Source organism: Hakea prostrata, chromosome 3, assembly GCF_041222555.1.
Source record: "Hakea prostrata isolate BN-2017 chromosome 3, UWA_Hpros_2, whole genome shotgun sequence".
NCBI lineage: Eukaryota > Viridiplantae > Streptophyta > Magnoliopsida > Proteales > Proteaceae > Hakea > Hakea prostrata.
Window position 1 is genome coordinate 12,853,181 of NC_142602.1, and position 12,245 is coordinate 12,865,425.

At 38.0% G+C, this 12,245-nt stretch overlaps 2 protein-coding genes across 2 annotated transcripts; both read left to right on the top strand.

Annotated features, from left to right (window-relative positions):
• Positions 1-2,815: 2,815 nt before the first annotated feature.
• Positions 2,816-4,636, top strand: LOC149020859 (ESCRT-related protein CHMP1-like). The gene has a single exon (XM_089147002.1). The coding sequence runs from the start codon at positions 3,671-3,673 to the stop codon at positions 4,304-4,306; it is 636 nt and encodes a 211-aa protein (XP_089003128.1). The 5' UTR covers positions 2,816-3,670; the 3' UTR covers positions 4,307-4,636.
• Positions 4,637-6,756: 2,120 nt separating this feature from the next.
• LOC149020860 (COBRA-like protein 1) lies at positions 6,757-12,092 on the top strand. The gene is made up of 6 exons (XM_089149083.1): positions 6,757-7,093; positions 8,010-8,089; positions 8,461-8,917; positions 9,671-9,830; positions 9,964-10,241; positions 11,472-12,092. The coding sequence occupies exons 1-6, from the start codon at positions 6,991-6,993 to the stop codon at positions 11,762-11,764; spliced, it is 1,371 nt and encodes a 456-aa protein (XP_089005209.1). The 5' UTR covers positions 6,757-6,990; the 3' UTR covers positions 11,765-12,092.
• The last annotated feature ends 153 nt before the right edge of the window (positions 12,093-12,245 follow it).

Consider the following 12,245-nt stretch of genomic DNA (forward strand, 5'->3'; position numbering starts at 1 on the left):
GCTCTTCCTAGTTATGTTGGATTTGCTATTTCAATTTTAGGATCTCTTTTGAAGAAATTCAATTCAATGAGGATATTTACTGCGCGATATTGTTTTATGCCTGCCTTGCGTTGTTCCATTCATGTGCAATTGATGTATGTCGAAGAGGGTGGGCATGTGTTTGGATATCCACGCCATTTATATCTGTGTTAGCAAGAATTCATAAATATGCGTTGGTATTCATCTTTAGATCATTTATTTTGATATTGAGATCTCTTTCAGAAAATCTCACGAGGTGATGTCTATTTCTGTTTTCTGGATTGCTTTTGTGAGTTGTTTGGTGCCATTTTCAGCTGGAATTTGTTGAGTCAGTTTCTGGGCATTTAGAACTTGGCTTGGGTTCAATGATTTTATTGTCATACCCTCCCTTCGTTTTATGTTTTCAGGTGTCTCCATATTCATAGGAGAATGGATGCTGATAGTGCTATACCAATTTCTAATTATTAATCTGTGAAGGAGGTTTTGGGTGTGTTCCCTATCGGGCTTCTCAGATTTCGATGTTATTTTTCTGGGGAAAACAGGGGTTTTGAGCCAATAATTCCTCAAAACATGTTTTAATGCATAATCGTATCTTTTCTCATTAGTCAATCTCACTACCTTACCTTTGTCGAAGTATGGATGGTGGCTTGGCAGTGAATCAGTAATGTTTTTTACCAAAAAAAGAAAAGAATCAGTAATGTTTGTTCATACTTGCGCTTACTGTTTCAGCTCAGGATGTGACAACTAATTAAGGTTCTGTAAACTTCATTTCTGGATCTCATTACTTAGCAAGGCCTGTACAATAACTGTTAGGATGATAAGTGTGTTTTCGTTGGTTTCCTCTGAACTGTTTCTATAGCTGAATGATCAATTTGGAATTCTTGTAAAAGGTCAATCCTGCTTCTCGTTTTGGTAGTGCATATATCAGTAAAGGTTTAGGGGGTCCACAAATGGCCTTGTATCCCCATACTGAAATGATCAGTACTCACCGTCAATCTCAACCAAAAGTATCTACCATTAGATGGATCTTATCTTTGAGAGTCTTTAGGTGAAAACTCAAAAAAATCACCTTTAGATGGGCTGAAACAGGTATTTCCTGATAGAAATAACTAATTTTGTAGGTCAAGAAGAACCCATGTCATGGGTGTTCCTAATCCGAAGCCAGATTGTCTTTGGTGACTGTTAAGGAACTTTCAATAAGTAGAAGCTGCAGTTTTTCAGATCTGATTGATGGGCTCAGAAGGAGCTAATATCCATATTACTAATGTTGGGTGCTACCACACTTCAATCTTGGAATTCTATATAAGGTAGACAAACTAATACCTCTTCCAGTAGTTGCTCTAGAAATACCTGAGATAGAGGGGAGGCCCCTTGTCTGTGGATACTTTTCACTCAGAAGGTCCAGTGGAAGAATTGAGAAATAGTTGCATTTAGATCCCAAACTGCTTAAGGATGCTTCAGCTCTTGTGGTTCCTTAGGTGGCAATACAACTACGGGGGACCCCTAAAGTAATGAAAATCTATAATGTGAAGATGTATTTGTGCATGTCTCTTCTAGATCACATTTGGAGGTCATAGTTCCAGAATCATCAGGGTCTCAGCATGGGGAATTATTATAAACTCTGCAATTGGATTCTTCAGGAATACTGAGCAATTTGGATGTCCTTATGGGTTTGCAGTATTAAATTCTTTGAGGTTGCTCCATTGTGACCAAGTGATCATGTGCTTTGAGTCTTTGGAAACATTCTCTCAAGAAAGAGGGGGTTAAGACTATGTAGAATATGTCCTTCCTCAGTAGGAGCTTCATAAACTGATTGCACCATTTTATTGGTTTGTATGTGGGATCAGGTTTTGGGTTCATGACATGTATGGGGATAAAACTGTAATATAGGTGTGGAGATTTTTTTTTTTGGGGGGGGGGGGTGGGGGGGGGATGAATAATGGCGTGGGTATAATCACTTTCAGATAGTGTGTCCTCTCTCTCTCTCTCTCTCTCTCTCTCTCCCTCTCTCTCTCTTTCTTTCTTTCTTTCTTTTTTATTTTTAATCCTTTTCATGTTGGAAAACCCTAAATGGAGGCATGGAGATTGTAATGTGAAGTGAAGAGTTTTTCTCCAGTAAGTGAAAGTTGCCTGATTCTCTTGAAGGATGTAGATAAAGATCTAAAGCAAGACAAGTTTTGAATGTGATTGTTCTGTCTGTTGTGTCTGCACTCAGAATGATAGAATATCTCTCATTGGTATGTGAAGTGAATGGTGTGGCGACTTCTGTAGCTAAATAAGCTTCAGATAGCTTCTACTCCCGAGGGGGGGGGGGGGGGGGCTCCCCCAGCTTTTAGTCTTGAACATATTTGCTAGGAGATGCAGGATATGACTTTGGTATTGGTTTCACTGGTCTGTTCTGGTGTTCCTGTGTACTCTTGATTTGGATCTCTCTTTCTGCTGCACTAGAAAGATTCAAGTTTATGTTTCTGTACTTGGGTGTGCCTGAACATTATTTATGTAGAGCTTAATCTTTTCTTTTTAGTAGATCTTCATTTATGAATATTGAGTTGTGTATGTCTCATGAGATGATCATTAAAAAGGGCGTACCCAGTGCCGAAGCTCCCACACTGTGGGGTCTGGGGAAGGGACTTTCTAGGCAGCCTTACCCCTGCTTTTTGCAGAGAGGCTGATTCGAACCCGCGACCTCCAGCACACAATGGAGAGACTCCACCATTGCGTCAGGCCTGCCCTTCTTCATGAGATGATCGTTGACCCATACAAAACAATTTTCTATGGTAGAGGACCAATGGTTTTTATTCCAATAAATTACTTTGATCTTTGTCTTCGTTCAGCTATAGAGAGCTTTGTGCATTGAAAGAAGGGATTAGGCCCTTGCTAAGTACCTTTCTATTCTGGTGAGAGAACCTGAAGCAGGTGTTGCTATAAGTGCTGGGATTCTGGACCTCTGGTATTGCCAACATCATTAGCGTGCACAATGTTTTTTTGTTTTGTTTTGGTAAGTAGAGTGCACAATGTTAAAGAAGACCCTTATGCTGCAAGGCTTTGTAATGCTTTACTAAAGAAAAGAAAAATTCTTTCATGGTTTGTTCCTAGGATGGCACATGAAAGACAGAACCTACAAGCAGTTTTTGCATATTTGTTGGCCAAGTAAGTCACGGATGATGAAAAGTTCTACCATTTTCATATCGGAGAATTAAAGTTGCTAGCTCAGTAAATTAGAACAACACTAGGCTGCACCCATTTAGGGCATTTTTCTATTTGACAATCGCTAGTTTTCTCCATTACTTGGAGAGAAGAAAGTGCCAGCTTTGTAAATTAGAATAATCCGAGGCTAGTTCCAAAATTTTTATCTTTTCTATCTAGGGTTACTTACTTGACTACTTGAGGGTCTTTTTGCTATTCCAATAGGGAGGGAGGGTTTCGATTGTGAATCTCAATTGTCAATCCTCTTCCGAACGTTAGGCTTGGCAACGGCTAGTTACTTTTGAAAACTTTTTACCGTTTGAAAATATTCCAGACACGATTCAGTTCCATTACTGTTTGATTTTACTGACCAGGAAGCTGTTCTACCTTGAAACCCTTCTCGAATTCCTTCCTCATCAGCGCCTAATTCAATTAACAGTTTCTGATTTGATTTGGGCCGTCTAGAATGGGGAAGGAGAAGCTAATGGATCAGATCTTCAACCTAAAGCTTACATCCAAATCACTCGTGAGGCAAGCAAAGAAGTGTGAACAGGAAGAGAAATCTGAGAAAGCGAAAGTGAAGAAAGCGATCGAGCAGGGAAACATTGACGGCGCAAGGATCTATGCGCAGAACGCAATCAGCAAGCGTAACGAACAACTCAACTACCTGCGCTTTGCATCACGACTTGACGCAGTGGTTGCAAGGCTTGTGAGTCAGAATAACCTGCAGAGTGTGGGGAAATCAATGAGCGGCATTGTTAAATCGCTTCAAGGGTTATTTTCTGTTGGGAAAATGGAGAAGATCTCAAAAACTATGGATAAATTTGAGAAGGTGTTTGCGAATATTGAAGTGCAGAGCAGTTTCACTGAAAAATCCATGGCTGGAACTACATCTTTGTCCACGCCAGAAGGAGAGGTGGCTCTACTGATGCAACAAGTGGTTGATGATTGTGGATTGGAGGTGTCTCTGAAGCTCCCTCAAGCTGGGAATTCAAGTAATCAACAGGTTAAGGGCTTTGTGCCTAAGGAGAAAGGACCTATGATCTCTCTTTCTGAGGAGGAGCTGAGTAGGCGACTGGCTGATCTCAAATCAAAAGGCTAGTTTTTATTAGTTTCTTCTACCCTTTCCTTGTTCATGACCTGGGCTTCTGTATTTTCCTTTTACAAAATTTCTGAATCCGAAAGCTGAATGGGTAGGTTTTTTAGATGGGATTATCAGTTCATAGGTTTCTGTACAGGAAAGATCATCAATCTCTAAGACTTTGAAATGGAGATGTGTAAGTCAACAGTCAACTAATATCACTAGGGTTTTCTCTCAATTCCACACACCAACCAAAAATTTCAAACTAATCTCCATGTTGTCATACGCCATTAACAATAGGAAATGCTAACCTAATCACATGAGCTTGAAACCTGTGGACGCACGCATTGTTAGTGTAAAACCTAGGAATTGAGCTGGCTCATCACTGTCACACGCGAAGGGAGAAATTTATTTTTCTCTTCTTGAAAGAGATTGGCCAACTTCTTCTGCTCGAATCTTCCAAATTTTCTAATTTTGAATCTTCTTTTCAAGATGTAGGGAAAGCATCATCCATGTCCAAGCTCAAACCACATGAGAAGCTTAAAAAATCATCATCTGGTGTCTCTCACTATCACAGGGGATACAAGAACTGGCATCAATTAGTCTTCATTTGAAGATGTTCATGTTTATAAGATGGATGTGATATTTCCTGGGATTTGTGAGATTAGCGAGGATACTTGAAATCCATCTGCCGCACAGTCCGACTTAATCGATCTCATTTAATTGACATGATGTTGTAGTAGTTTTTATTCTGGTAATGTGATAATGACTCTGCTTTATCCGTCTAAACAAGACTGGCGTGCCCATCATATATGGGCATGTTGGACGCTATAATAGTTGGTTAGGTAGATGCATAACTAATTCATTATACATCAATCACTATATTTGAATCATATCATGCCATGTTACTTACTTCGATAAGAAACATACGAATGTGATGTTGATGATATAAGATTTTAAAATACATGTTAAAAGGATTTATTTAGTATTTTTTTTCTTCTTCCAGTGCTAACTACCCATATGATGTACCAATCTTCTTACTTCATTTACTCTATCAAGCTCAAAAATGTACAAAAAGATACCGATGGAGTTTGTAATAATTAATATCTAACCTTAATGTAATGATTTTTAAATGAGTAACGTAGACACAACCTATAGTGGGAATTTTAGAAGAAGATGAAAAATGGTGGGACCCAAACAATAGAATAAACGTGATTACACGTTAAGACCAGCTCTTCTAGAAATATCACATCAAATTTCACATATGAATTTCTTTTTGGGTAGGAATTTCACATATAAATTACATCATACACAATTGACTAAGAAATTCCACTCATAGACCTTATATCAGGCGTTGATCATTTTGCCACGTGTCTATTGAATATCAGAAGATCCAAAGTTGAAGTTCCCATCTAAAGGTCAGCTTTACCAAAGGATCTCTACCATCCGATCTGTCTGCTCCGTCACGTTTGGTGCAAGGAGAATTATTAATACGCGGAAAATGAAAAAGTCTCCAAACAGGCGACATAGGCTATGCCACACACTGCCTTTTGTCCCTTTCTTTCCCCCTTAGCTGGCTCTTCTTCTCTGCCAGCTAAGAGATTATTCAAGAAAGATTGGTTTAACAACGGTGGGCCCCATCTTTGTATGACATTATTTATTTATTTTACAAATTAAAATTTAAACCAACACGGAAACGAGTTAATTAGGTTCTAATATTCTATCAATTTTTGGGTACCCCTGGAGAGAGTAGAGAGCAATGCAAGCCCTTCTCTTCACCGACAATAACATCTGCTATGGAAAATATTTGTTGAAGAACTTCCAAGGGTTGGTTTAGGTTCGAGAAAAAGAAATTATTTTTTGTATTTAAATAATTTTAAAATTATTTTTAAAAATTAATTAATTAATTGCTTCTAACATAACGGTGGCATTTTATGATATTAAGACCTTAAGACCAAGAAGTTGTCAAAAACCTTTGTTTATGTACTTTTTTCATCTCTCATAAGCAATTTTTTTTTCTAATGACAAATTGTCGGCATCATACATAAGATTATTCTAATTATTATTATTTTTTTAATAAATCATATAATTGTCGCTTACCAAACTTTGAAGCACTCTTTGAAGAAAGATATAACTTTTTTTTTTTAATAAATATTATATGTGTGCCCTGTAGATCATCATGTACAATTAGATATAACATTAGTTTTTTTATTTTATTTTTTGTGATGAATAAACAGCATTACACTATTTGATTTCTAATAATGAAAGGGTAAAACCGTAAAAGTCAGGTAAATACAGCAAATTCTAAAGACAAATGCTGATAAATAATAGATTAGAATTAATTAATTCAAAACTACTTGGAATCTGTTCTTGACTTTTCTTGTAGAAATATTACAACGATATTAATTAATTTCGCTATTTCAGTGTTGTTTTTATCATTTATAATAACCATTGTTGAAAATTTTGGTGAAAGATTTAAAATCTACAGTGAACCGTTCCGAGACTAAAATACTAAATTCCAGTAGTGTCTTAAAGCTCGGTTGGATCTTAAGCTCACCTGCTCTGTGAGAAAATAGAGAAAGTCCAGTTCAGTTGCCTTTGTTTCTCCATTTCTTGTCTTCTCTTCAAGTCCCGCCTGGTAGCTAACAGATCTTGACGCTCAATCAGCGGCAACCAGCAACATCAGAAGAAAATCTGTGATCGTAATGGGTTTGCGCATCTGCCCCGGAAGCAGATCCATCTCCAAGCTCTTCAACTTTACTATTTTGGTTCTGTTTTTGCTTTCCTACTTCAGCTTTACTTCTACAGGTTCTTACTTCGTACTCGACTTCATTCTTCTTCTTTTTTTTTTTGGTTCCCTTTATTTCTTCAGTACAAGTTTTCATCTTGGAGTTGACTCTCGGGTTATGTTGTTTTGATTGGTTAGATGTCTGAGACTTTTGGTCTCTTTCAAGGTTTGGTATGTGTTGTTTGATTGAATGAAAATTTTAGGACTGAAGAAATGGGTTCGTGTTGGTAATGTAAGAAAAGTATCTTTTGGGCGATTATGTGCATTCTATGGTTTTTTCTTCTTCTTCGAAATCCGTTTATGCATGTTTATTTCATGGATTTCGCATGCTTTTACAAATGGTTAATGTGGAGATACATTTATGATGACCAGATTTCCTATCTTTTGGCAGCAAAATTTAGATTAAAGCTCTCGATTTAGCATCTGAGTTGCGTAATTTCACATTCCAGATTTGCTTAAGAACTTGCCATCCGAGATCATTTTTTTATCTCCTTAATCCCCCTAGCCATTGGGCTAGGGATTTCCCGTTTGCTATTTCAAAAACCAATATTCAAAGTTAGTTCCTGTTTTCCGGAAATTTAGAAGGTTCCACATCTGTTTTTCATCTCCTTTTGACTGTTGGATTTGTATCCCGTGTCTTTCCTAGCATAGCCTAGAATTGGGCCAATCTTCTTTGTGCCTCTGCAAATTAGGACTCTTCATGTGGAGGAGTCCATAATCTGTTCACAGAGAAGGTGCAGTTTATGTATACGGTTACTAAAAATTCTTGCAGATGGATTTCATAAATTTAGAAAAGATGAGGATGTATCGTATGGTTATGGGTTTGAGGTCCTACTCGTTGTATGCACTTTGAAAATTTCAGAAATAGAAAAATGATACTGTTTGTAAATTCTTCACACTGAAAATCTAACTTTTGTCTCACGTTATGTTTTTCAGAGGCCTATGATCCCCTTGATCCCAATGGAAATATCACGATCAAATGGGATGTTATAAGTTGGACTGGTGATGGCTATGTTGTAAGTATCTGAGACCTGATATGGTAATCATATAGTAGGGGAGATCTGAGGCTAGGCCTTAGCTATAGACGTCCTAGTTACAGTAGATCACAAACTCTCTCTCTTGTCCCTATCATTCCTCATCTTCTTCTCTCAAATGAAGCCAGTATTTCTTTCAATTCATTTTGTGTTTCAAATGAAAGTTATGTTGTCATTCAAAACTTCTGAGATGCTTGAGAATGAAATTTGGTTAACCATACTTTTCTAGAAAAATGGTAGTCTACCATTCGTGAAGATCTCGAAGTTATATTCAGTGTATTTGGTATGTGGGAATTATTTATTATTTCTTTCTTTCGTATTGAATAATCAATCTTCTAATTGGAATTGCACAGGCTGTTGTTACGATTTACAATTTTCAACAATATCGTCACATTCAATCGCCTGGATGGCAATTGGGATGGGTATGGGCAAAGAAGGAGGTGATTTGGAGTGCAATGGGTGCCCAGGCCACAGAACAAGGAGACTGTTCAAAGTTCAAAGCGACCATCCCACATTGCTGTAAGAAGGATCCAACAGTTGTAGATTTATTGCCAGGAACTCCTTACAACCAACAGATTGCAAATTGCTGCAAAGGGGGAGTAATCAATTCATGGGCCCAGGATCCTGGTAATGCAGTAAGCTCGTTCCAGGTTAGTGTTGGTCAATCAGGCACCACCAACAAGACTGTCAGAGTGCCAAAGAACTTCACGCTTAAAGCACCGGGGCCTGGGTATACATGTGGTCCTGCAAAGATTGTAAAACCCACCAGATTTATAACTGCGGATCTAAGGAGAGTTACTCAAGCAATGAGTAAGTTAGTTATTGGACATTCTCATTAACTCCCTTTCACATTAGTCCCATTAGAATATACAATATTTTTTTGGGGTTTTTCTCTAGATACATACTTCTTCATCATCACTTGTCACTTGATAACTTGGGAAAGCTACCACCTTAAGTTTTTGCTGTTCAAGTTCTTGTCTTTTGCAACAAGGTCAAAAAATTGTTGTAGTAATTCTATACTGAAGGGGAAAAAAAGGATTTGCAAAAGCTTCTGGTCAAAATATGTGTAATATAATTTGTGCATTATTTCTCCCTCCCCCTCCCCTTCTTTCTAAAACACACACACGCACACACAATAGGGAGGAGGCGGAATCCAGAAACATATTGTAGTTGTTCTACAAGCTGAGTCCTCAAGTTTCTGAATGGTCCCGTGTCTTGTTGCTCATTATTCCTTTTTCTTATTGAACAAAAATTGAAAAGGACTTGCTTTTTACTCTTACCTGCTTGATCTAGAGTTTGCTACATTTCAGAATAAACTTTCTTCTTCAGTCCAACGTGAGCACATACGGAGGTCAAATGAACTGCTGCATGATCTAATAAGTAGTTGTTTCTTTATGCCATTGTGTGTCTATGTTCTTTTCTTCATCTTTTTTAATAATATATATGTTGGTTTTTTAACTGGTCTACGGGTAAAAATGATGCAGATCAGTTTGTTTGATAGTATTATAAGTACAATAACAGAAAAGATTCTGGCATTTACCTTCAGTTTCTTCCTCATGACAGTGACTTGGAATGTTACCTGCACATATTCTCAGTTCCTGTCTCAAAAGACTCCCACTTGCTGTGTCTCTCTTTCTTCCTTCTATAATGACACAATAGTGCCCTGCCCAACATGCACCTGTGGCTGCCAGAACAATATAACTCATCCAGGCAGTTGTGTTGAGTAAGTTCTAGAACAAATCCTTGTCCTGCTACTCTGCCATCTTTATTTTCTTCTGTCAAATTTCCTTCTGGATCTTTGAAAATGATGTAATGAATTTCTGTTTGTTCTTTTCCTTTATCTGGGCTGGTTACAGGCGGAATTCACCATACTTAGCTTCAGCTGTTGCAAGTTCAGGAAAAACTAGCTATACTCCTCTGGTCCAATGCACTAACCATATGTGCCCAATCCGAATTCACTGGCATGTCAAGCTTAATTACAAGCAGTATTGGCGAGTGAAGGTCACAATTACAAATTTCAATTACAGGATGAACTACACACAGTGGAACTTGGTTGTGCAACACCCAAATTTTGACAATCTCACTGAGGCTTTCAGCTTCGAGTATAAATCATTGACTCCTTATGGTGGCATAAGTAAGTTCCATTCTTAATCAGATTTCTTTCTATTCTTATTTTGGTTTTTAGTGGGTTCTTTTTTGGCTGGATAGCTGACTACTTTCTCAAGGAAAGTTGGAATGCATCTACAAGAGAAAGACAAAGCTAATTAAATAATATAAAGCAGTGATAAGGGTGAGGCATTCTGAAATCCTCTCTTCTAGTCTAGCAAGTTCATTCACGTAAGAGTTAGACAGTGTTGGTCTACAGTTGAACTTGATTTTTATGGGGGACACAAGGAATCATATCACTTTACAACATGTGATATCTCTGAAGGACTTGTACAGCATGTTGTTGACTATTAAGTCACTACTGTAGTGCCCTCACACAATGTGTCCATCTCTGAGCATAGGGCAGTAGTTTCAGTGTGGAGTCTCCAATCATTTTGAGATTGATTATGCCCACAACTATATCTCAGAACCGGCTTTCAGCATTGTTCATAAATTGAGTCTGATGGTGGAGGCAATCCAAAGAATAATATTCTCTCTCAGAAAAACTATATGCGAAAAATCTTAATGTTTGGTCAACTTCAGTCTGTTAGATCAAGGGGCCTGTGGATTCCCTATGTGCTATCTGATGGAGTGTGGTCAATGATCTTTCAAAATGGACATTCAGGATGACCTGAGATGAGCCCTGCAGGCTAGCAGCAGCACTACTCTAAATGGAGTCTTCCCTCTCTTTGTGAAAAAGCCTTGTACAATGAATGGTCAGTCAAAATTTATGCCATTCAGGAAAATTCACACATTTGATTCCTACAAAACGATGACCCTTAATGTGGAGCCAAATTCCTTTAAGCATTTGGCATTTGAAGAATCAGTTGACTGGGTTCTCCATGTGCCATGCATACGTCAAGAACATGTGGGTGCACAACCCAGTTAATTGTTTTCTTTTATCATGTTCCCTCTAGTTAATTTCTGTAGTACTCAGCTGAAAGCCCAACCGTTTTGGAGCCAAGTTCCCAACAAGCTAGAAATTGGCAGTCCAGGGTTCTGGTACATGGGCACCTCTAATATCTTTTGCTTGGTGGCTCTTCAAAATAAACATGATTCACCTAGAATCATCTTTGTTGATCTCTTTAGTGAGGCTCATTATGTTAGTTGCTGCTTAAAGAATAAATGAAATGGCATTTAGAGGGGTTGATCAGCTATCTACTTTGTTTCTGAACACTGTTAATGCCATAACCTGAAACCTTTTGGTTTTGTGCTGCAGATGATACTGCCATGCTATGGGGAATTAAATTCTACAATGATTTGCTTATGCAAGCTGGCCCTCTAGGGAATGTACAGTCAGAGCTACTTTTCCAGAAGGACTCGTCAACTTTCACTTTTGAAAAGGGATGGGCTTTCCCTAGGCGTATTTATTTCAATGGTGATAACTGTGTCATGCCGCCACCAGATGCCTATCCATTGCTGCCAAATGCCAGCAACCGCCCTATTATTTCCTTGCTTTGGTCAATCACTGCTTTGCTGGCAACCTTGGCATTATTATTTTCTTATGCCTAGTGAACCATACCAGGATCATACTGCAGAATATGGTTTCGTCGGAATAACCGATTAGAGCTGATCATCTGAGAGCCTATGGCATTAATTGAGGGTCATACATTCTGAGAGCTTCAGATGACAAAGTGGGTTCAGGTAAAATGCAATTCTGAGAACAAAATTTCATTCTGCATTGTTTATTGGCCGGTTGAATCCGCTGTCATTTTTGTGTACTTTTTAGTGTTGTATTCTATTTTTATTTATGCAGTTAATCATATCTGGTTGTAAGTTGTAAGTGATCCACACTAAGTTGTTCTTCCCATTGTAATAGAACCATTCACAGGGAATTTATTGAAAAAATATATATTTGTGAACTTTGTATTATTCTCATACTGCATTTGTCATGGTTAAGTATCAAGAGAAAGTGAGAAACCATGAACCAAATAATGTACGAGAATCTTGTTGGTAAATTCATCGTGTTGAACATACACCTATCCCTGATTAT

Excerpts from the sequence above, each read along its gene's own strand:
- LOC149020860 (XM_089149083.1), top strand. The coding sequence starts at position 6,991 with ATGGGTTTGCGCATCTGCCCCGGAAGCAGATCCATCTCCAAGCTCTTC. Across the intron at positions 7,094-8,009 it reads CTTCAGCTTTACTTCTACAG|AGGCCTATGATCCCCTTGAT; the intron begins GTTCTTACTTCG and ends TATGTTTTTCAG. Across the intron at positions 8,090-8,460 it reads GGACTGGTGATGGCTATGTT|GCTGTTGTTACGATTTACAA; the intron begins GTAAGTATCTGA and ends GGAATTGCACAG.
- LOC149020859 (XM_089147002.1), top strand. The coding sequence starts at position 3,671 with ATGGGGAAGGAGAAGCTAATGGATCAGATCTTCAACCTAAAGCTTACA.